Source organism: Talpa europaea, assembly GCF_964194135.1.
Source record: "Talpa europaea genome assembly, chromosome: 7".
Taxonomy (NCBI): Eukaryota; Metazoa; Chordata; class Mammalia; order Eulipotyphla; family Talpidae; genus Talpa; species Talpa europaea.
The window spans coordinates 78881109-78905237 of NC_140074.1; the positions used below are offsets into that span (position 1 = coordinate 78881109).

Consider the following 24129-nt stretch of genomic DNA (forward strand, 5'->3'; position numbering starts at 1 on the left):
GGAAACAATAGTGAAAATGTGGGAAGTTTGACATACTAAAGGCAGGGCTTGAGAGTTAAATTGGGGGGGGGGGTCATGGAGAAGGGAGAAATAATCTGGGAGGAAGAAAAATCCAGAGATATCAATATACAGTAAAGAATTATAAATTCAGGAAATTATTCAGGGTCGAATTTACAAAATATTTTTTCTGAGAGGGTTGTTACCAAGGCGTAGAACACTTACTGGTCCTATAAAGCTACTGGAGTTGTTTCGGTGATGGAATTTGATGACAAGGGCCTTTCCCCTGACCTGCTTCTGTATTAGCAGCTCAGGGGAGGGAGGGGAAATGAAGAAATAGCTTTGTGCAGAAAATTACACATGGGGTGGTCCCAAGATTTCTATTGCCAGGTTTCTAAAGTGATCATGTCACTGACTTCCTTTCTCCCAGTCTTGTCATCAAGGCCTCAGACTGTCCTCTCAACTTTGGAGTCGGCTTTCCCTATAAGCTTATTCGTTTTAAAATTCCTGACATTTAGGAACCTAGTATTTCATTGTGCCTGAAGTAGGCAGTTGCTGTGCTCTTGATATTGGATACCTCTCTGAACTATGAAGTTTTACACCGGAGAGGATAACAAAGCACCCACAATTACATTATACAACAGTCTGGTAACTGCACCTGCGGCACAGGCTCAGTTCGCATGCCTTCATCAGCCTATGGGTTGTGGGCCAGTGGAGTACAGTGAAGTGGGTTGAGCTTAATGCAGTGCCAGTCCCTACATCTGAACATGAAAGTAGCTCGTAAAAGATTAAAGGGACGGACTGCCTGGTCCTTCTGGCCCCGAGATGGAATGATCTCTGCCATGGCGACAGCCTTTGTCTCCCAGGAGAGACCATTTTATACAGCTGGTTGTGCTTCCAAATGTTACAGTAAGCTTGCATTGGCTGATGCCGTGGTGATAAGCTGGCATTCGGGCACTCTCCGGATACATGAGCTGCACAGCATCCCATGGTTTGAATTTCTGAGCAGAACTGCCTCATCAGGAAGTCAGAAGTCTCTGCTGTAACTTGTGCCTGGTTGGGGGCAGCGAGAAGAGGGAAGGGTTTTTTCCTTTGTTTTATTTGACTGTCGAGTCAAGCGAACTTTAATGTTCATAGTCATATAAATTCCATTCTGCTCCTTGTACTGCATCCCAGGTGTGAAACTGTGTCAGTGTAACAAGTCTGTGGGTGACAGCTGAAATCTTTTAGAATACTTAAGGTAATTATCTCTGGAGGCTTGAAGAAAGTAATGGTCCAACCAACAAAATACAGTTCAGTCGTCATATTCTTGCCAGTTGAGTGTGAAGGGACTGATGTCTAAGACCTTCTCTGTGACTGTTCAGTTTGGGGAACTTTGAAGAAACTTCTTTATTTTACTGTGGACAGTGGTTGGGACCATAGCTATGCCCTCTCTCAGAACATTATCTAAGGCACATCAGTATCAGAATCACTTGGGAGAGGGAGATGCTTATAAAAAATGCAGATACTGGGGCTTCCCTCCACTTCTGCTAATTCAGAGTTTCTGAGGGACTGGGTGAGAGGTGATCATATTCAGTAAGCATTGCTGTTGATTCTTGAATATTCTAAAGTTTACTGCATGGTCTTTTTTTTTTTTTTTGGTGTGTTTTTTGCTTAGTTTCTGTGATTTATTAGATGGTGTTTGGTTGACACTCATTGTCTATTTTGGAAGTATATATACTTCAGTTTAAAAAAGGTTTTAAGATCTTTGAACACTAAAGATTAGAATTTGGCTATGTCTTGAGTTACCACCAAGGTGAGATGGCCTCTAGTTCCTGGAAATTTGGGTTTATCAATTTACCATCTGCAGTGTCAGGATAGGCCAGAGCAGGATTTCTTGAACCTATGCAGACAGGTAAAGAGAGTCCTGGAGCCCTTGGTGTCTTTTTCAGGCTTTTATTTGGATTTTACCAGGTACAAGGCAGGCAGGGGGGCGGGGCAGGGTAGGGTTAGGGGTGCGGGGCCAGGAGGCTGGCGGGCCTCCGAGCACCTGGTGAATCTTCACTCTTTCTGGGCTCTCCAGCATTCTCTTATGGTGTCTGCTTCTTCTGCTTGTTCCCCGTGATGCCACTCTTATGAGCCCAGTCTCTCAGCCCAGGTGTACCCACCTACGAATGCCCCCACCCCACTCCAGGTGCCCACCATCAGGCATGCATTGAGGACCGCAGGGATCCATCATTAATCCTAATGGTGGGAGGGCAGAAAAGTCTGATAATCACTTACCCTGCGTCATCTTTTCAATCAGAAAAAAGCATGTGGATGTAAGATACATTTTGTTGAAAAGAAGAAATGAGGGCTTCCGTGGTGGCGCAAGGGGTTTTAAGATGCAACCTATGAAGCTATCTGCAGCCACTGCAGCATGAGTTCAATCCTCAGTCAGGGAGCTACCCACATGGTGCCACATACCTCTCCTCTCTCACCCGCTGCTCCGCTCAGCAATGTATTTCAATCTGCCTGTTTTGTTCCCCACACTGTCTCTGGTGAATCCTCTCAACCCCCACACTTCTGGCCTGTACCCCAATTCTTGTATGTATAAATAAATAAATCCTTGAAAAAAGAAATGAGCAGTGTCATTTAGGGTGTTGTGTTGTGAATGGGAAAGTGGGTAAGAGAGGTGTTGAGGAAACAGTGAGGAGAAAAGATTAAAGCTTATTAAAAGTAAAGTATTTTAAACTTGAACCAAATTTTAAATTACCAATATTTGAACATACCTTTGTTGTAAAGAAAATTCAAATACTAATAAAGCCAAAAATACCTCCTTATTCTGCTCCGATTGCAGTTCTCTCCCTATTTTGTATATCCCTCCATATTTTGGTATGTGTTTGGTAATTTTCTTTGGTTTTGAAAGACTGCAGAATCCTGAGAAATGAATATTTTTATTCCTCTTTTGACACCTGCTACCTACTTATTGTTTATGATGTTAAGATCTGTTGCAAAAAACAAAAATGAAAAAAAAAGTGTGGGCTATAAAATGCATGGCATACTTCTGTTCAAGTAAAACAATGGATGTGGGTGTATGCAAATCACATACATGCATACGTGATACATAGACATAGTAAATGAGTGTCATGACTACCCATAAAAAATAAACCTATAAATAACTTTGGGCGGTAACTTACTTGTCTGAGTTTTGAAATGATGTATTGAACTACCTTGAGCCCAAGCCCACAATTACTTTCTCATTTCTCACAGTCTCATGTTCTCATAGTTTTCATGCAATCTTGTAAAACCTTAAGTGCCTAAAGCCATTCGTTCAAATTTAGCATTTTTTTTTTAAGATTGATTTATTTATACAAGCACTGGGTACAGTCAGAAGCGCGGGAGGGTGAGAGAATTCACCAGAGCCAGAGTGGGGAACAGAACAGGCAGACCGACAAAATACACTGCTGAGGGGAGCAGTGGACGTGGCAGGAGAGGTCTGCACGCCATGTGGGACCCTCGCCGGTGGCCGGGAATCGAACTGGCGGCGCTGCAGAGGCTGTGGCAGCTTCGCAGCCCAGCACTCAACCACTGCGCCACCAGGGGAGGCCCCAAATTTAGCATCTTTTATAAGCTCTAAATGTGCAAACCATCAGCTTTGCTGGTCTAAAAGAAAGAAACTAGGGTGGAGTATGGTCATATTTTGGGAAAAGTCTTGGAAACTATACAAAATCCTAATAGAGAAGTGATAACCTGTGATAGCTCTCCTCACCTGCTAAATAGTACTTACTTCAGCATAATTAGGAAGTCCTGATACTTCTGGCTCTCTTGTTACTCTTCATGTAATTTACATTTATATCTTGTGCACAGTACCATCTGGATTTTCTCTTCTTTAAAGTTTTCTAATGCAGAATAAACCAACAACTTCTGATAGAGCTCCATACTGTACCTTATGGAGAGTTGTTCCATATTAGAATGCTTGTGACTTATCATCAACTACAGAAATATTTTTTTAAAGTGTGGTCCATGAGATAATGGTTGTCAACTGCTGTAAAAATGCTTTCATCATTTGAAAAGGACTAATTAACACATACTGTAGGACAATGTCTTTAAACACACAGCTATTTTCTGCAAAAGAAAACACTGAAGGGGAATAAAAGAGGGAACATTTTATAAAACCTTATTAAAATAAAGCTTAGTGTAATTATCCAAGGTGTGGTTAATATAATTGTGAAGGATTAAGTGAGTTGGATAAATAACATTTTAAAACTAGTCCCTGGAAAAGGAATATAATTTTTTAGATGCAAGTTCTGATGGTCTGCTCATGTATTTTAATTAACCTAATATTTATTGAATGGCAAACTAAGTTGACAGCTATATCTGGAGATCATGCTATGTGAGGCCTACCTTGAAGGATGGACAAGAAGGTGGCCTCAAATGCTCTTGCTGAGAAGAAGCTGATGTGGCTGTGGGAAATTTTAAGTTGCGATCAGGAGGATTTGCTGTGAAGTTTAGTTTCTTTCTTGTCAAGTGAAAGCTTATAGACAGCAAGGACTTGATCTTTTGTTGTTTTTGTATAGCACCAGTGCCAGCTCTAGTGTGTCAGGACAAACTCAGTAATAATAGCTGTTGATGAGCCAATGATTCTAGAATTGACTTTTTAATAAGCTGTCCAACAAATGAGAAACAATATAAATTTAGGGCTTTTTCTTTTAAAAGCAAGTGTTACTGTGTTTTTTAACAGACTCCTTTATTTCTTAAGCATCTAGTAGGTGTAGTGATGGATAATTTTAGCGTTAGCATGGAGAATATGGCAGCAGATTAAACAAAAAAAGCTTCCAGCATTTCTGTGTTAACTAGCAAACCAGAGCTAAGAACATAAAGAGATCTGAGAAGGCCTCCTAGAAAAAAAGATCAGTGAGTGTGTTCTCCCTAATATTTTGGCCAGCTAGCTAGCAACAACTAGGCAAAATCCCTGAGTGCTCTGACCCCAATATTGTAATTTGTAAATGGAAAGTGACTTCTTTATCACCCTCTTGAGGAAATCTTCTGAGCTCTGAACCCCCGCCTTCAGAAATCTTGCTGCCCTGAGCCCCAGGTTGTTCTCAGATGAAATTTCAGAAAGTGACCCATGGAGATTTCCAGGTAAGGGCTGCAGTGGCCACTGAGTAACCAACAGTAAGGGAATGAGGTTTACCTGTCCCAAGTAGACAGCCCTCAGTTTAAAAAAATCAATGGAGCGCCTCTTCCAGGTCACAGTTGACTGCAGTTGGCTCTGGCAGAGTTGTTTGGGAAATTCGAGTTTTGCCTAGCATGAGTCAGCACTGCCCTGGGTAAACTGCCTGCTCTGTTGCAATCTTGCTTACCAAAGATACGTCCCCAGGCGGCACCATTCACTCTGCCTGAAAGCCGCCAGTGTTGGTTACTGAGATGATCTCATCTGAATATGGCTCCAAGGACCTCAGCGGCAGGAACTGGAGGCAGCTTGCTTTCTGCCATGGCCATGTTTTGAAACAGGCAAAATCAGGTAACCCCAGACTATTATCTCTCAGCTTCATTAGCTAGACTGAGCTGCAGTAGACACTGGGAAGAGCCTTAGTTTTCAGAGTGAGTCAATGCCTCATCAATTAGCTATCTTAAAGTTAGTCCTCAGCTCTTTGGAGGGGGTTTTAAGGGGAAAGGTTTCATTTCTTTTGGAATCTGAATGTGGCTTTACACCTAATTAGACTGTTTATTGTATAAATCTTAGCGAAACGTTTAGAGCTTTACACATCTTTTGCTTTTGCTTATTTTTGGCCCTTACTGTGTCTTGTGAGACATAGTTTAGAGCAAACAATTGTTAAGGGAAGAGAAAGAGGCAAGCATATTTGCTTATCTACCTAATAATTGTGAACATTGAATTGTACATAGCACTGTCTCACCAGCGAGTTTACCTCCCCTCGTCCCTAATTCTGTTCAGGTTACTACCTTCTCTCAAACTTTTTAACTTCAGATTCAGTTTGCTAGGTAGTTGCCCCCCTCAAAGTTTGCTCTGCTGCTTTCACTTATCCCCAGGTAGTCCATGGTCTCTTTCGCCTCAGGACATTGCACAAAAGAGCCTTCTCTGAAATACCCCACCCTGGCTTAACCTGGCCAACTGGCTTCACTTACTCCATGAAGTCACTGCTTACTCAACCAAGACTGGAGGAGTGCTCAGGAGAGCCCTGTGTTTATTCTAATCATAGGCTGTATTGAGAGTCAGCATCTGTTATGTTGAAATTGTATCCATGATACCTGGCACATTGTAGCTTCTCAGTAATGATAGAATCAGGAACAGTACTTCTCAACCCTGATTCTCTTATCAACCCTTTGTTATTTTGGCTTCTACCCCCAATTACCTTTCTAGTGTTTTCCTGAAGATTACAAGTAGGCTCCTAATTACCTAACTCAATGTCCTGGTTTCAGCTTCCATCTTACTTAATCTCTGCCCAGTGTCTGGCACGGGTGAACCATTCCCTTCCTGACCACCCGCCAAACAGCCTCGTTATTTAGCTATTGAGGTGACCTTGTCTCTTCTGAATTTCCAGAGTAGCCTTCCTTTATTTCTTCTCATATTTTTCTATCATAAGTGTTGAGATGCTCCAAGACTTTGCTTTAGATATCTTTTTACTCTCACTCTTCCTTCTTCTCCAAGGATCTCAAATATGCCCATTAATTAAACTATCTTCAGTGTGTATTACCAGCCTGTCTTCTTAAGAAACTTCGGGTCCTTATTTCCAACTTGACAACTATCAATAAGCTTTGTCAGAATTGACAAGCCTACCAGGGTGTTTGAAAAGTCATCTTAGGGCCTCCCCGGTGGCGCAGCGGTTGAGCGCTGGGTTGTGAAGCTGCCCGCGGCCTATACCCCGGCTGCTCCCCGCCACTGGAGGAGGGTCCCACATGGCGCGCAGACCTCTCCTGCCGCCCGCTGCTCCCCTCAGCAGTGTACTTCGGTCCTTCTGCCTGCTCTGCTCCCTGCTCTGGTGAATTCTCTCACCCTCCCGCGCTTCTGACTGTACCCAGTGCGTGTATAAACAAACAAACAAATAAATAACATGCCTCTATAAAAAAATAAAAATAAAATAAAAAAAAAGAAAAGTCATCTTAAGTTCAACATGTACCCGTGTACACAACTCATTATCTCCCCCACTCAGTATCTGTTATCGCTTGTATTGCTGTATGTTTGAACTCTGTTAATTATAGCTACCAAATCTTCCTATTCATTCTTTTTATGCCTCATATCCTCTAAATATGCTTTATTTATAGCTGCTAAACCCTTCTGATGTATGGGAGTACTATTTCATGTGGTTTTTCTTCATTCCCACTGTATTGCCTTAACTTTCCAGATGTATAAAACAAGACATCAAATCAATCTATAGCTCAAAATTTTGTGTGCATTCCTTTTAGATAGGGCCAGCATTCTTCAAAAATTACAAATACTACCATTCATCAAAGTGTTACTCACAAAAGATGACACATTTTACCTGTTTTGCCTACAGGAATTTGATTGGTACCTTATGGTTCCAAACCTTAATCAAAACTTTGACTAGGCTTCTCCACTATCTGTCTGTGCTTCAACTTTTTCCATATTGTTGCCAAAGTTATCTTACAAAAGTCCACATCTACTCTTTTTAATTTTAGATTTTCAGAGTGCCATTGGTTCCCTGTTTCCTACTTAAAGTTCTTCATAATTTGACCCTGTCCTACCTATTGTTACCTCCCTTTATCTCACTCTCCTATCTCCAGCCATTTCTTTCCTCTTCGACCTTACTGGACTCATTTTTCCATGAGTTTTATGAGTCAGCACATAACTCCCTTGTTATGCCATGTCCTTTTAAGACCACGTGCCTATTCTTAGTTGTCCCCCTATCTCTGACCAGCACAGTCCTCATCCCCCAAAGACTTAGTTCTTGTGTTAAACCTCCTCTGACTTCCTTAGGTAGTGTTATTTTTCCTTATTAGCGTTATTTCCTAGTCTTGAGGCACTGTCCCTTCCATTGGAGTGTTGAGTTTCTTCCCTGGATCTAGTCCTATAACTTAGAATCATCAGACAGTTGTTGAAAAATAGGTCTTAGGGTCAAACTACTAGTCCAAACATCTTGGCAGTAGCAGAAGATTCTTCAGCTCCCTTGTAAGATGGCGTATTTTTTATTTGATGAACTTGAATCCATGGCTGCCTGTTGTACATGTCACGTGGAAACAGAAGGTAACCATTCAAAGTTAATTTGAAGGTTTATAGGGCTTGCTGAAACCCTATAGTTACAAAATATCACATAACATTTTTATAGTACTTTACAAAATTATTTCACTTGTATCATTTTATACTATACCTCTAGTAACCCTGTGATGGGGGTAGTCTTTATTATCCCTATTTTACTGGTAATTATAAAGCTACTTCTGACATTGAAGTATACATTCAGGTTAAGACTCAGAGAAAACCTGTTCTTACACTGCATCGAGAAGTGCTTTGTCTCTTTGTAGTTAAATATACCCTATTTGGTTCTACAAAAGGGTGCCTTTGCTAAATAGTCACGTGCTAAAGATCTTGCCTTTGCAAGGCTACGGTATCATCAAAGAAGAGGAGAGGAGTTTGCTGATTTATAGAATGACCTCGACCATGGTTAGAGACCTTCATTGACATTAATGGTGCATGCAATGCAACCTTTTAAAACTTTCTATTTTGCTTCAAAATATCTAGAATTTGTTAAGCCCTACTGTAGTAGTTACATTAGACCAGTTGATGAGTGAAGGGAGCCAGCACAAAACAGAATGAGCTGATTGTTGAAAGCAAAATAGTTTCACAGTAATTCTAGTGATTAAATTGTAAGGTACGTCACAACTTGCCATATTTTGAACTATGCAAAATTTGATTATAGAAAGATGGACCATAAGGGCATCTTTCTGTATTATATTATTTCCCATAAGGGAAATAATCTGTTAGATAATGACACATGACATCCAATTTTAGCCCCCTCGTACTTAGGAGAAGATAATCAAAGATGATTAAAAAGTTAAAAAATAAATTCTGTGGGCCTCCCCTGTGGCGCAGCAGTTGAGTGCTGGGTTGTGAAGCTGCCCGCAGCCTCTGCAGCGCCGGTTTGATCCCCGGCCACCGGGTGAGGGTCCCACATGGCGTGCAGACCTCTCCTGCCACCCGTTGCTCCCTTCAGCAGTGTATGTTGTCAGTCTGCCTGTTCTGTTTCCTGCTCTGGCTCTGGTGAATTCTCTCACCCTCCCGCGCTTCTGACTGTACCCAGTGCTTGTATAAATAAATAAATAAATCTTTAAAAATAAATAAATAAATTCTGTTATTTTAAGTTAAAAAAGAGAGATTTTAGCCTAGAGAAGGAAAGTTATGGGACAGCTTTGATGGCTGTTTTCATGTACAATAATAGTTTTTGCCAGGGGGACTTTTATTATTTTTCATGTATTTCAAAGATTTAAGAGCAAATGGGCTTAAACTGAAGGAGTAATTTTGTTTTGTTTTGTTTTCTAATTTTATTTTTATATTCCGCATACAATTGCAACCCCCTTATTTTGACCCCAATCCTTCCTTTCCCCCTCTCCCCGCCATAGTGTGTCTCTGTTTCATAGTTGTTTGTTGAATTTGATTTTTTCTTTCTTGTAGTTATTTTTTTTCCTGGTCCCTTATTTAGGTTTTCTAGATTCCTGCTATGAGTGAGACCATCCGGTATTTTTCTTCCTGGCTTATTTCGCTGAGCATGATCCCTTCCAGCTCCATCCATGTTGCTGCAAATTGCATGTGTTTATCTTTTTTGAATGCTGAGTAATATTCCATTGTGTATATGTACCACATCTTCTTGATCCAGTCATCTGATTTTGGGCATTTGGGTTGTTTCCAAAGCTTAGCTATTGTAAATAGTACTGCTATAAACAGAGGGGTGCAGGTGCTCTTTGGATGAAGGAGTGATTTTGATAGTCAAAGTTGGGAAACATTTCAATGACTAGAGTACTGGAGGATCCAGCATAGCTTCACTCAAATATCTGGGTGCTAGTGTTTGTCTGGGAAACCCTGGTTCACTCTGTGAGGTTCGTCTCTGTCAATAGGATTCCTTTTACATGGTGTTTGACTTCTAAGAGGACCTTAATGAAAGTTACAGGGCCTGTTAAGGATAGGTCTGGGAGTCAAACATCACTTAGGCACCATTCTTTTGTTAGAGTAAGTCACAAGTATGTAGCCCACATTCAAGGGGAAGAGACATGGACCCCTCCACCTCTGGGAGGGTAAAGTGTTAGAGTCACACTGCAAAGGGGCATGCAGTATGATCGGAATTATAATTTGGGGAATAGTACTTTGGGAAACAATTTACCACACTAACCTTATAGGTTTTAATGAGAGAATAATCAGTACATGTCTATTGAATGGGGAGTTTGAGCATATGAGTTACAAGAATAACTCTGTTAGCATCATCTGGTAGCTTTTTGTAAGTATAGACTCCTTAAGTGCCAAACATGTGAATCAGCATGGCCAAAGGGTGCTGGCATGTAAGAGACACTCTATGTCCTTTCAGGTAACTGTCAGTAAAAGGAGAATGGGGCTGGGGAAGGGAACAAGACAAATCCAGATAGGCATAATACTTGAAGGTAGCATATTTAAGATAGACCTGCTGGTCCCTGTGAAGGGTTCAGCTGACCCCTTTGCCTGGCACGTTCTACCCTCCCATTGTATAGAGGTCTCATTCAATCAGCACATTGTCTAAATTACTCACCTGTTTTTCCTCATAGTCTCTAGCATTTTTTCCTTCTTAGACATTTTTTTAGTTTATAATCAAACATTTGTATGATTATTTGATGTGTAATAGACAAATATATCTGCTTTGCTTTCCAGTATCTAACATAGTGCCTCATAAAAGGCACTAGGTAGGTATTTGTTGAATGAATAAGTGATTGATTGAATGCATGAATGGATATTTGAATTCAATTTTAAAGGGTGATTAGAATTTTGGAGCAAATGATGGGAAATTCAGAGTTCTGAAGTGGAAAGTGGATTGTTTTGCTCACGTGGTTTCAGAAAATTGAAAAAAAAAACCTTTTTGGGAGAAGGTGAAAGGTTTGGTTTTGAGTGTACTTGGTATACTAAATTTGAGGTGTGGCCATCTAGCAGGCAGTTAGAAATGAGGTACTTAAACTGAAGGGTAAGATTCAGTCCAGATATTTAGATTCGGAAGTTAACCTGATTATTCATTCAGCAAATACTTACTGAGTCTCTGCTTGCCTGACAATGGAGTTACAGGGAAAGGGAGCTGAAATTTGGCTGATAAGAAGCCAACTTGGAGGGGAGGGGAAACAACTGTGGAGAATGACCCATAACCACAAGTCTGCTAGGCCTGAGGCAATAAGTAATATGTTATTTTTGAAAAACGGAAAGGAGACCACCAAGGGATCAGAGTGAAGTGAGAGGGAACAATATAAGGCAAAGTGGGGAGAGATGCGCACATCACATTGGGCCTTTGTGGAAAAAAAGCCTTGGTAGGTACAAAAGGGGATGATGGAAACCATCGAAACCTCTAAAACAGGAGATTAACAAGCAGTTTACCTTGATGACTTCATGGAGAATGGAGGTAGCAGATATAGGACCAATAAATAAGGAGGTGTTTGCTCTAGTTTTTGAGGATATAATAGCATATAGGGCAGGATATGGCAGTGAGCAAAGTGAATATGGGGTATTTGCAGGCTATATTTTAAAGCCAATAGAATTCACTAGAGAAGGAATGGCGGAATGCTTAGTGCAGAGTCCCAGGACAATAGTTAAAGGGCAAAAGGAGGAGTGAAGAAAGGAACTGGGAGAAAGACAAATCCTTGAAGTCAAAGGACAGTTAAGCCATTGCAGTTGTATTGGGAGCTAAAGAAGAGGGAGCCTGGAAAAGAGACTGAAGCACCCACCTGGTAGGTCATCGTAAGAGGGCCTGCAGGGAGGCCTTGAAGGTTGAGGACTTAGGAAGCCGCCATGCATTTAACCATCGGGATATCCCTGGTCACTCTGGAGAAAGGGCTTTTAGTAGAGTGAAGTGAAGTGAATGATCAAGTGTGTGATGTGTGAGGAAATCAGAGTACCTACTACTCGCTTGGGAAAATTGTTAATGCAAGAGAAAGGGAGACCGAGCAGAGTTCACTTTGCACACACGTGTGCAGAGAAGCATGTCTGTGAAGATTAAAAAAAGAAACAAATTGTGATGGATTAATATTTACTGAGTGTCTACTCTGTCAGTAACTGTGCTAGGAATTATACCAAAACTGTTTATCCTTGTTTATCAACAGTTTGTCATAGTGTAATGACCTCCCAAATGAATTTTGAAGTTCAAGGACTATATAAGACCTTCCTTTGAAGTGTGGGAAGGAAATATTACAATTTAGTTTATGTATATTTTTAATCTTACCTTCCTACTCTTATATTTGAGAGCTCAGTATTCTTGTATAGTATTATCTAACTTGCTGTTAAATATAGATATATTGGAAATTGCTAGTTTCTCTTTTTTAGACTGATGGTCTGAGTTCTCTACTAGTCTAGTAAATGAGGGAGAGCTTTTGAGTTGGAACGGAAAAAAGAGATAAAGAGGAAAGGAAATCAACTTGCCAAGTAGGCAGCACTCTGTTTTAAACCCCCTTGAGAACTTTGTGAAGTTATTTTCCCCATTTTACAGATAAGAAACTGAGGACTAGAGATTTTAACTTGCCTGAGGGCACACATGGTTAAGTAGTAGAACTGGAATTTAAAACTAGGTCTGTTTTACTAGAAAGCCTTATCACCTTATTCTTCCCTCCTCTTTCTCTCCTCTCTCCATGCTTTATCATATTTTCCTGATTCTCACAGCAATTCCTAATTCTGTCTGCTTTGCAGTGGTCAATGCCTGGTTCATAACTATTTTGCGCACCAGTGGGACTTGTTTCCGGTGCTCTACCCATGGTGCCACCACCTCTCAAAAGAAACAGTTCAAGGGCCTCCCTGATGGCGCAAGGGGTTAAGCTTCAGCACTATGAAGCAGTCCGCAACTACTGCAGCACAAGTTCAATCCCCAGCCAAGGAGCTACCCACATGGCACAGCTACCCACATGTTATATCCCGCTGCTCCCCTCAGCACTGTATTTCAGTCACTCTGCCTGTTCTGCTCCCCATTCTGTCTTGGTGAATCCCTTCACCCCCTGCACCTCTGGCCTGCACCCCAGCTCTTGTATGCATAAATAAATGAATCATTAAAAAAAAGAAAGAAACAGTTCAGGTAAAAGAGGTGAGGAGACTTCTAGCTTTTAGACAAAGAAGGAAGGGAGTGGAAAAGGGCATAGGGGCTGGAAGATAAAGTAGACAAAGTGGAAAACTGATGTTCCCCTTTTTTGCATTTATAGGTTTGCATTAATCACCTCATTTCTACTTTACAGATAAAAAGAATGAAGCTGAGGAAAGTTTAGCACCTGGACAGGGGTCACGCATGAAGAAGACTATGAGTTCTGACTCTAGGCCATATTCCTTTGGAAAGTCGCTATGGAGACATCAAATAGAGATGAACAAAAGATTTCAGAGCACAGGGATGGCTTGTTCCCAGTTATATGTATTTGTCGTGAACCAAGTATATATCTTCTGACTTTTCTGTAATACCTGGTAGCTCTAATATGGAGAGTTTGGGAAGGGTAGCAGAAGAGGGAAAGAAAAACGTAGAGTAAGAGGTCAGTAACACAGCAGAGGGCCTCAGAGTACAGGATGGCGGATTGCAATGGATTGTGTTGTTAAGGAAAGTAGTGTTTGAAGTTCTGTTTAAAATATTTATTGTGATTCTATTTCGGTATATTGGGAGGTAGAGGGAGGACTGTAAAAGTGGATGTGATGGGTTCTTTGGCTTCCAGAAGGTTAGAGAGGGGAAGATAAGTACTTCTCTGTAGCACACTATTGAAGGGCATGCACGGCGGGAAAGTGAAATATGGGAAAGAGTTGTACTAGTTGGCTTGTTGTAGCTGGAGAGTGGTGTTAGGTGCTGTCTGGCTTCTTAGGAAGACCTCTTGGAAGGTTTTGGTCACTCTGTTTTTTCAGTCTGATTCTCAGGCCACTCAAAGACTCATTTTTGTTGGTACCTGGAAATGATTGATTTTTTTGGAGACAGGACTGTGTTCAAACTCAAATGATTCTGTTCAGAATGGAATGCCAATTTATTATTTTAGAGTGAAGTATTCCTTTCCTGTTACCAGGATTCTGGATTTTGCTGGGATTTTTTTTTTTTTTTAATTTCAAGAGATCTAAAAAATGAAATTTAGTAATGTCATGCTTTCTTGGTGAGCATGGAATAATACAATAGATTAGTTTGGGGGGGAGAATAATAAAGCCAGAAAGGCTTAAGATTACAAAAAAAGATTATTACAAAATCTTTTTTAAAAAAATAACTAAGATTATTGATTGCTTACTATGTGACAAGTATTGTGCTAAGTCCCTTGTGTATGGTAGGACACTTACTTAATTTTTCAGTGGTTCTCTTGCAAGACAGGCACAATTTTCTTCAGTTTGCAAATGAGGAAAACAAAAGCTCTTTCTAAGCTGGTAAAAGTCTGGAGAGAGATTGAAGCAAAATCCCTATGACAAAGACGCCATGCCATCCTAACTGCTACTTATGCTTTTCCCATTTAAACTTCATGAAAGAAACTTGTCCCACTGCAGAGAAGATGGTATGTTGCCTCACTCCAGTGTGGGCCTCTCTGTTCTTTCTAGGTTTTTGGTGGTTTTTTTTTGTTTTTTGTTTTTTTTAGATTTTGTTTATTTTTACGTAGAAGAACTGGGATACTGACCAGAGGTGTGGGGAGGGGCTGTTAGAGGATTCACCAGAGACAGAGTGAGGAGAACAAGCAGACTCACTGAAATGCACTGCTGAGGGGAGCAGTGGGCGAGACAGGAGTAGTCTGCTGCCCTATGTGGACTGTCTCCCTGGCCAGGGATCGAACTCTTGCTGCGGTGGCTGCCCATAGCTTCATAGTGATGAGACTTAACCCCTTGCACCACCAGAGAGGACCTCTTTCTAAATTTTCTTAAGTTTCTTTGTTGACCACATTCTGATCTTGTCCTTTTCTTGTTTAATTATATAAATAACATCACCCAAACCTTTTTGTCCTCTTGTTGTCTTGCCTTTGGTTGGGAAGGCCTTATGTCCCTTTGGAGGGACTTTACATATCTGTGCATACTGATTTTGTGTTGATTTTATTATGTTTACTTTGTTGGTCAATTTATGAGATTCAACCAGTGCTTGTTTGTCAGCCTTCCCCATCCCCAACCCCTTGCCCAGCCCTTCCTCTTCCACTGGATTTAGATTCAAATTCTGAGACTGGCTTTGGAAAACTTAGTCTAGCACCAGTCCAGCTGTCCAATTTGGCCATGGCTCTTTGGCTTTCTGGATCACTAGCTGTCCTTTCCCTCATGTCCACTCAAATGGGTTTATCCACTGTGCCTTATGTCCTTGATTTCCTACATGGGTGTCCTTGTTCCTGTTGTGTTTAAAACTGTCTTTCTTCTTATGATGCCTCCTTGTCTGATCCTTCTCCAAGAGTAATCACCACCTCTTCCTGGGTTGCATAGAGAAGAGTCTCTTTTATGTCTCCTTTATGGCATAATATGCCTTCTGTATAATTCAATAGTTTGTGTCCATGTCTTTATCTCTTCTAGTAGACCGTAAGCTCACCAAGCAGAGCATATCTGTCTGGTTGACCTTTGTAGCAGCATTCGATATCTCTTGGATGAATGGATGGATGGATAAGCAGAATTTCAATTTTAAGTTTCTGCACACTGATTTAGGTCCCCCCCCCTCCCCCTTTGCTTTTCTTCTTTCCCATTTCCTTTTCTATTAGCTTTGCTGTCTCACCTAACTGTCTTCATCACTCCCTTCTTTTATCCAGATTTGCCTCATTCTTTCTCATTAGCAGTCATCGTGTGGGAGTGCCACATGCTGCTGGTCAGATTTTCTCCATCCTTTTGAGATTCTGTTTTCTCTGGAAATCATATGACCAGCTTGGGAATCTGGTGGTGAACAAAAAGAGCATGTGTGAAAAATAATCCTTAAGATTTATTAGTATATTGCTTTCAAGTGGGAAACCCCTTGATCCACCTTTTAAGGGGAAAGTCCTTAGGTGCTTGGGAGATAATGTCAAGGCATATATTTACACAGTTCGATATGAGATGTTAGTGGCATCTTATTTCACCGAAGAATAATGCAGGAAGCTACAGAAGCTTCCACTGTTAGTGTTGAATTCCAGAGTTTTTTGAAGCAGCTGGAAGAAACATTATAGATTATGTAGTTCAGCTCTCTTTTTTTCCAGATCAGAAAACAGACCCACGAAGGCTAAGTGATACGTCTATTAAAACTGGAATACTCATTGCCCTTTACTTTTAATACTGAATGTGGTCTGGGGAAATCTCTAGCTCTTTGAAAACAATGGAAGTTTCACCTGAAATGGAAACTTTGGGTCTCTGAAACTGAAAGAAAGCTTTTGCAGTGCTGAAAAGTAGCCTTTCATTGGTAGCAGGTTGGATTTGAGGACACTGTTCACTGGAAGGGCCCCTTTTAACTGTTGGTCGCTTGGGGTGTTCCCCTTCTGGGAGACTGCTCAGTAAGGTTTGGCTGAAAAAGGGCCAGTGTTTAATAATAAAACCATTTGCAGTTTTTTTGTGTGTTCTTTTTCCCACCCTGCATATTCCAAGTTTTGTTTCAGGCTTAATTTTTTTTACTCTCAGCAGTATTTATGCTTTTTATTATTATTTACTCATAGAGCCTATATCAGTAGGAACCTGGGAAATCCAGAAAGCATCTTAGAGCCTCAGGATTAGTTTTTGATGTATCTTAGGTGACTCTTTTACTATCTCATAGAATAATATATTTTATTATTACTAATATACAGTGTAGTGAACCAGTTGCCAATGGATATAGAATATAAAAGGTTACCTATTTGTGACTAGGGAGCAGCAGTATAGAGATCAGGCAGCTTAGAACAGGAAGTTGAGTGCAAACAGGATGTGCTTGTCTTTTCTGTGACTTGTGTGTTTGTGTTTTGAAACCTGGTGTGGTTATAGAGCTAGACTTCTGTAGTACTTGAGCTTGGTGGGAAAAGACTGTTTCTTGTTGAAAAGGAGCTAAAGCAGCCATTCCTTCATTGCCCTTGCCTTCTTACACAGGTGCACGTCTTTTAGGGATGAGGCCCTTCTTCAGGGCATGGTGTTTTTTTCCTTGCTTATACCATATTGCATCCACATGTTTTATAAAATGAACCACCGAATGGTCTGTTTCTCTTGGTAGATGTGGGATTCAAACTGTGATTGGCTGTTTTTGTTGTTTTGTTTTGTTTTTATTCGTCATAGCAATAGGAAACCTTAGCCTCTAGGTCACTAGCCTTTTAAATTACAGGTTCCTCATGTTGGGTTCCAGGATTTCTAGCATACCTTTTGAGTATTTCCTGAGGGTAGTAGTTTGCAAATTACCCCTGGACCTTTTTAGTCTTTGCATTGAAAATCTCCTTGAGTATTAGAGGGTGGATCTAATGCTCACTGCTCAACTCTTTTTACCCCCTAGGTGATTTCTGAAGAAGCGATTAAATAATTTGCTTGGGAGTCACTCAACTGGTAAACAATCTTAGCAACTTCTATTTTCTGATCCTTCTTCTATTCCTTACTGCTTCCTACTGTGAATTGTGTTCATAGGACAGGTTTGGGTGTAGAATAACAACTATGGAGAATAATCTTGGGATCTTACTGGATTGTCGTAACCGCTTAAGTTATTCCAGAACAGTCCATTCTGATGGTCTCTAAACTGTAAACAGATGAATGGGGGCAGGTAAAATAAAGGCCTGGGTATTGTTTTTTGTGCATTCTATTCTATATCCCTGCCACATTGAAAAGAAGACTGTCATTCCATTTTGAAATTCAATGGGCAAATAGGTAAAGTAGCAGAACATCTCAACATCAGCTAGAACAGTACTACTTCCTGATACCAGTACAAGTATCTTTGCGTAAGTCTGCAGTGAATGGTGAATATGGGCCAGTTTGCACTTTGTTGTGGGATATGTGGGCAAAGTGTAAATCCTGAAACTGGGTTAAAGACAGGTGTACTTCACAAGGAGAAAGGATGGTGAGAATACAAAGGTTTCTTTGTGGCACTAGTGAACTAAAAATCTCCGTTTCTGCTTTTTGGTGTATATACTGGGCCTATCATATCCTGACAGGAGCAGAAAACATTTTAATATATTTTTTTAAAGATTATTTATGCATACAAAAACTGGGATCCAGGCCAGAGGTACAGGGGGTGAGAGGATTCACCAGAGATAGAGTGGGGAACAGAACAGCTGCCTGACTGAAATACACTGCTGAGGGGAGCAGTGGGCGAGACAGGAGATGTCTGCTGCGCCATGTGGGTTAGCTGTCTGGCCGTCCGGGGATCGAACTCATGCTACAGAGGCTGCGGATAGCTTCATAGTGCTGTGCTTAACCCCTCGCGCCACCAGGGAGGCACAGAAAATATTTTAGAAAGCATAATTTTCAGACTGAGATCAAACATCCAACCAAGCGAAAGGTCCGTAGGTGAAGGGGGCACTTAATCTGTATTCATCCTGGGATAATGACAAAATCCCATCTAAGGTGCGGTGCAAGCAGTTAGGAGCACCCATGCGAGCCAGGTGTTCTCTGAATTTGGTGGTTAGAGGAGTTGAAGAACTAAGGGAGAAAATCTAAACTGGCTGGAGTGTGGGAAAAGTGAGACTCTTTAGCAGTGGTGTAGAATTGGGAAGAAGTGTAACAGCGAGGGCTGCACAGATGATACACCACTCTTACCATCTCTGAGAGAAATTATTTGGGGATTGTTAAAATAAAAGCTGGTGGGAAGAGCCTGGGATCATTTAATTTTTGGAGGATCATTGGGAAACTAGTTTGGGCCTGATTAAAGCTATCAATTTTATTTATTTATTTATTTGTTTGTTTTTTGAGGAAAGTAGATAGGGGATAGAGTGTCTCTTTAAAGAAACTTAAAAAATATTTATTTCTAGCCTATATTTATTGGACACATTTTATGTGGCAGGCTCTGGAGAAATGCTTGGCGTGCATTAATTTAATTCTTTCAGTTAGCCTTTCAACCGGTTCCATTGTTTTTGTGGAAAACAGGGATTAAATAACACTGGAATCTGGAGTCCTTGTCATCCCACACCACAGTACTTTTCACTGCAGTAACTTTTGTGGCGCCTACTTGGGCAAAGGTAAACTGCATAATTTTCATTCTAGATTGAATTCCTCTCCTGAGGGGCTAGCTACCTTTTTCCAGAGCATAGGAGTATAAGAAACCCTCTGGAATCCTGAATGTGTTTTATCCTGATTACCCATTAGTCAGTCGCTGTGGTAATATCTCCTGAAAGCTGCTTCAATCAGAAGGTCCCAGAAAATCTTATCTGGTAAATCCTGTTTCTTGTGCAAGAATACAGGGGGATCAGAGTCTCTTCATTTTTGATGAGCTTTGTCATCAGATTTGCTGGAAGGACTGTGTGGTAATTAAACTGCAGGTCTCTTTATTCTGTTTTCAGCATTGTTAGACGAATTTACTCCGCACCGCTTGCCTTCCTGATTGACTCACCCTTTGGGGCAGAATGCCTGGGCTGAAATTAAATGTGTAGGTTTCTCTACTGCAGTGTTCAATCTGTCATCTCTCTTAACCGCCATTCTCAGAAGCAGCCATTTTAATTGGTCAGACCCCCAGGGTGATATTTGGCACAATTCCATTGGTTAGAATTACTTTTCCTGAACTTCATAGCAGATGCTGAGGTCCCTCTGCAGATATTTGTCATAGACTAGTTGAAACCAGGGAGTTTCCAAGTACATTTTTAACTTGTGATTATTATGTATGCTTTTCAGTTGTTTACAACAGTTACCACTTCAGGAAAAAGTTCATTTATTACTAGGTGAAAGTGAAATCTCTCCCCTTTCCTCCTTAGTCATATTGTTATTTTAACAGTTTGTATTCCAAAACCTTCTGCTGTTCTCTCATGCCTTTTTGTCTCTTTGTCTGCTTAGGCTGTGCCACTTAGTAGCAGCACACGGCGCCCAGCTTAGACCTGGTGCATCTGGTAGACGGCTGTTACTTGATTACTAGTGTTTGCTTGTGATTTTACTTCTGTTTGTTGTTTTCGATTTTACTTGTGTTCTTTGCAGCTCTCACAAATCAAAACCACTGGGAGGGCATTGAAACCTGTGCCTTTGGACACAAGACAGGGACGGAAGTGATGATTTTAGTAATCCTCCAGACACTCCCTTCCTGATTTTCTGGTGCAGTTGTAACTGACAATTTTAACATGTTTCTGTTTCTAACCCGTCTGTTACCATTCTTTTATTTTTCAGGTACTCTTGGAACTTAAAAATTATCTTTAGTATGTTTGAAGTGGAGATGTTAATATTAGACCTTTCCTTAAAGGTGTTGCTGTGGTTATATGGGTTCAAAATCCTTAATTTGCTAATCACCTTGGAACCATGATTGTGGTTATTTTCAAACATGAGGTCTTTCCCCCCACCCCCTCAGCCCAGTTATCTTAGTTATCATTAGTGCTACTTCAGCAAATACTTAGTGATTGCATTTACCTGGCACTAAGACTGGGAATAAAGCTACAAGGTAGACTGTGGTTCTTGTTTCCTGTTTCACTTTCTACACCCTCACCACTGGAGAATAATACTTTAAAAATAATTATACAAATTGTTAGACAATTGGTTAGACACAGTGCTGCTAGAATGCTCCTTTCCTCAGAATGTCATCACTAGCCATGCGAGGACCTTGTCTGGCTTTGTTCCTTTTGGAATCCTCAGCAACTAGAGAAGGGTGGGCAGAGAGGAGTGCTTAAAAGATAATCAGATGAATGAATTGAAACTATGGGGAGGTGTACAGATGCAAGGAGGACATAGAAAAGTCTTCCTTGAGGAAATGAGGAAGGTATGGTGGGAACAGAAGGTTCCTTAAGTCCAGATGAGCTTGGCATTTGAGGGACTGAAAGAATAGTACAGCTGGAGCTAAGAGCAAGGTCCTGAGCACTAGGATTGTTTCATTATCTATTTAATGGTTACGAGTGAAAACAATAAGAGGGGGGTAATCAAACATTAGTTGTAGGTGAGACAAGTAAAACCTTCCTCAGCAGAAACAAAGGTGGGCAAAAATAGAAATGAATATGTGTAAGGCAGGACAGGACACAGTGCAGGTTTTCTGATCCCATGCAGACCGGGTAAAGGAGGAGTCAGAGTCCTCAGTGGTTTTGCAGGCTTTTATTGGGATTACCAGGTACATGGCAGGCAGGGGTGCTGGGGGGCCCGGAGGCTGGCAGTCCTCCCAGCTCCCAGCAAATCCGCACTCTCTCTGGGCTCTCTGGTGTTCTTTGCTTCTCTCTCAGCTTCTCTTTGGCTTCTGCTGGCGTCCCCGTGACGCCGCCCTTAAAAGCACAGTCTTAGCCCAGGTGAATCCCGCCTACCTATGCCCATACCCTACTCCAGGTGCCCGCCACCAGGCATGCATTCAGGACCACAAGGATCCATTATCTATTCTGATGGCAGGAGGGCAGAAAAGCCTGACATTTTCTTTACCCTACAGTCCACCCCCTCAGGGTTTTCTGCCATATAGTCGTTGTATATACAATTTTCTTAGCAAACATAAACAATGCAGCCATGGCCCACCAAAGCAAATACATCACAATATAACAACAAAATACAACAGAACACAAATAAGTCTAGGCAAGGCTGAGCCACCAAATCTGCTGCTGAAGGCACTGCTCATACAAGGGAGGGGAATCACTCACGGCATCTACTGTAACACGCCAGGAGCCCGTCAGGCTTCCTGACCATCTCTGGCTGTAGTTTCGGCTACAAGCCACACACCGCATCCACCCCAGGATGCACTCACTCTGGGATTGGCGATTCTATTCTGTTGGGGGTAATCGCCAACCCTCAGGGTTTCTGTCTGCAGTCACAACAACATTCGGCCTTCATAGACACCCATGCGATTCGCAGACCCCTGCATTCAGGCCAACCCACTGCACAAGCTCATGGGTGGGGGGTCCAAACTCTACATTTGGCTTGGGCTCCACCCCCAGCCACGTTCCCCACCCGTCCCTGGGGGACGGGTTCCTCAGCTCCTCACCCTCACTTGACAATAAGCAGGGCATCACCCACAGGTGATTTTACGAGACTCACAGGTCTTCTGCATACTTAGGCTGCTTAACAGCTGCTCATGGCTTCCCAAACTTAGCATCAGCACCAGCTTTTGCCTTCTCAGTTGGCTTTTCTCCTCTGCCTGGCTGCTGGGAATACACAGGCTGCTTTTGGCCATCAAGGCCCACTGGCCACCCCCAGATTCTCAAAAAAAAACATAACCTACCAAGGTCCTCCGCCTTCTGGCGGGATTGTCAGTCCAAGTTCATCAGTCCGAGTCCATCAGTCCAAGTCCATTAGGCCAAGTTCATTGGCCTCTCCCTGAATCAGCACTGGCAAGCCCCGAACCGTGGTACTCTCTTCGCCGACGATTCTGCTGCCTCAGGGGTTGTTGGCTGGTCCTTTTGGGTGTCGTTGGCTGGTCCTCTCAGGCGTCTCCTCCTCCAGGCATGGTCTTATTCCGTAGCTCCCGGACCTTGTCCATCAGTCCCTCCAGGTCTTTGGAGGGCTCCATACCCATCTGCATGGATCATCTTGCCGACTTACGCCAATTGTAAGGCAAGACTGGACACGGTGCAGGTTTTCTGATCCCATGCAGACCGGGTAAAGGAGGAGTCAGAGTCCTCAGTGGTTTTGCAGGCTTTTATTAGGATTACCAGGTACATGGCAGGCAGGGGTGCTGGGGGGCCCGGAGGCTGGCAGTCCTCCCAGCTCCCAGCAAATCCGCACTCTCTCTGGGCTCTCTGGCGTTCTCTGCTTCTGCTTCTTTGCTTCTCTCTCAGCTTCTCTTTGGCTTCTGCTGGCGTCCCCGTGACGCCGCCCTTAAAAAGCACAGTCTTAGCCCAGGTGAATCTCACCTACCTATGCCCACACCCTACTCCAGGTGCCCGCCATCAGGCATGCATTCAGGACCACAAGGATCCATCATCTATCCTGATGGCAGGAGGGCAGAAAAGCCTGACATTTTCTTTACCCTACAATATGCAGTTTAAAAATCATTAAGGTCATTATCTTTAGACAATAGGGGGACAGCCATACCACTGGTTCCCTGAGTTACAATAAGTAGAAAATTCAGGAATACAACAAGTAGGAATGACTTATTGGGCATATAATTAAAATTCTGGATTCCCAGAGCCAGTTTTTCTGTCTACTCTACCTTTTATAAGGTGCTCAAGTATTGAGTTGATAGTTACCCCTTTTGGAGGCCCTTAGAAGGAAGTAGAACTAGTGTTAAAAACTTTCTCCCTGCTCGCTGCATTAGGTGATTTCCATTGTCTTCTACTGTCAGCCCATTAACCTTGCTCTCCTGGAGCACTTGAATTGCCAGTGAGAGGGGTAGGGAGCATGGGTGGTGAAAGTGGCCCTCTCTTTCTGCAGGGCCATACATTAATCAAAGAATTTGAATTTGAACACCCTCTAGCTGTGTGATGCCTGCTCAGCTGCCCAATCCTCTGTGCCAGCCTCTTCAGGTACAAAATGAGCTTTTCAGTTTTGATTTTTATAAATGAGACTGTAGATACAAACATAACAACTCACTTGGTACATGTTCAGTGTTTTATAGTTTTTTAGTTTTTCCTTAATAACATTTTCATCATCTGAGAAGAAACATCAACACCCTGAGTTTGACTTACTCCTCCAGTTTCTCCCTTGTCTACCCTCTAAAATAATAGCACAAGAGAGTTCTCTCTCTCACCTAAAGCTTTGGATTAGAGATGTGAGCCCCAGTGTCTTTGAAGTCTTTGACAATCTCACTGTGAATAGAGGGACTGCAAGCTGGTTTAGAGAGGCAAATATTTAATCCTCATTAACCCTGTGACTTATTATACCATCTACCATTTACTGCTGTCTGCTATTCATGTAACATTGAAAAACCTGGTCCAGGGATGTGCCCTGTTTACACTGAACTGGGCCACTGTGTTCAGCCTGTGAGATGTTAGGTAAATTTATTCCTGTCATGCTGAACTTCAGAGAGGCAGCTTTTTCAAGATCATTCCACTGCTCAGTGTTAG

The 24129-nt window shown here is 41.9% G+C and overlaps 1 protein-coding gene across 1 annotated transcript in view; it reads left to right on the forward strand.

Annotated features, from left to right (window-relative positions):
- Positions 1–5385: 5385 nt before the first annotated feature.
- RFFL (ring finger and FYVE like domain containing E3 ubiquitin protein ligase) overlaps positions 5386–24129 on the forward strand; it is a gene marked incomplete at both ends in the record, with an annotated part of 45751 nt that continues 27007 nt past the window's right edge. The window contains one exon of the mRNA XM_084236800.1: positions 5386–5482. Within this exon, the coding sequence (XP_084092926.1) occupies positions 5386–5482 (97 nt within the window). The remainder of the gene's footprint in view (positions 5483–24129) is intronic.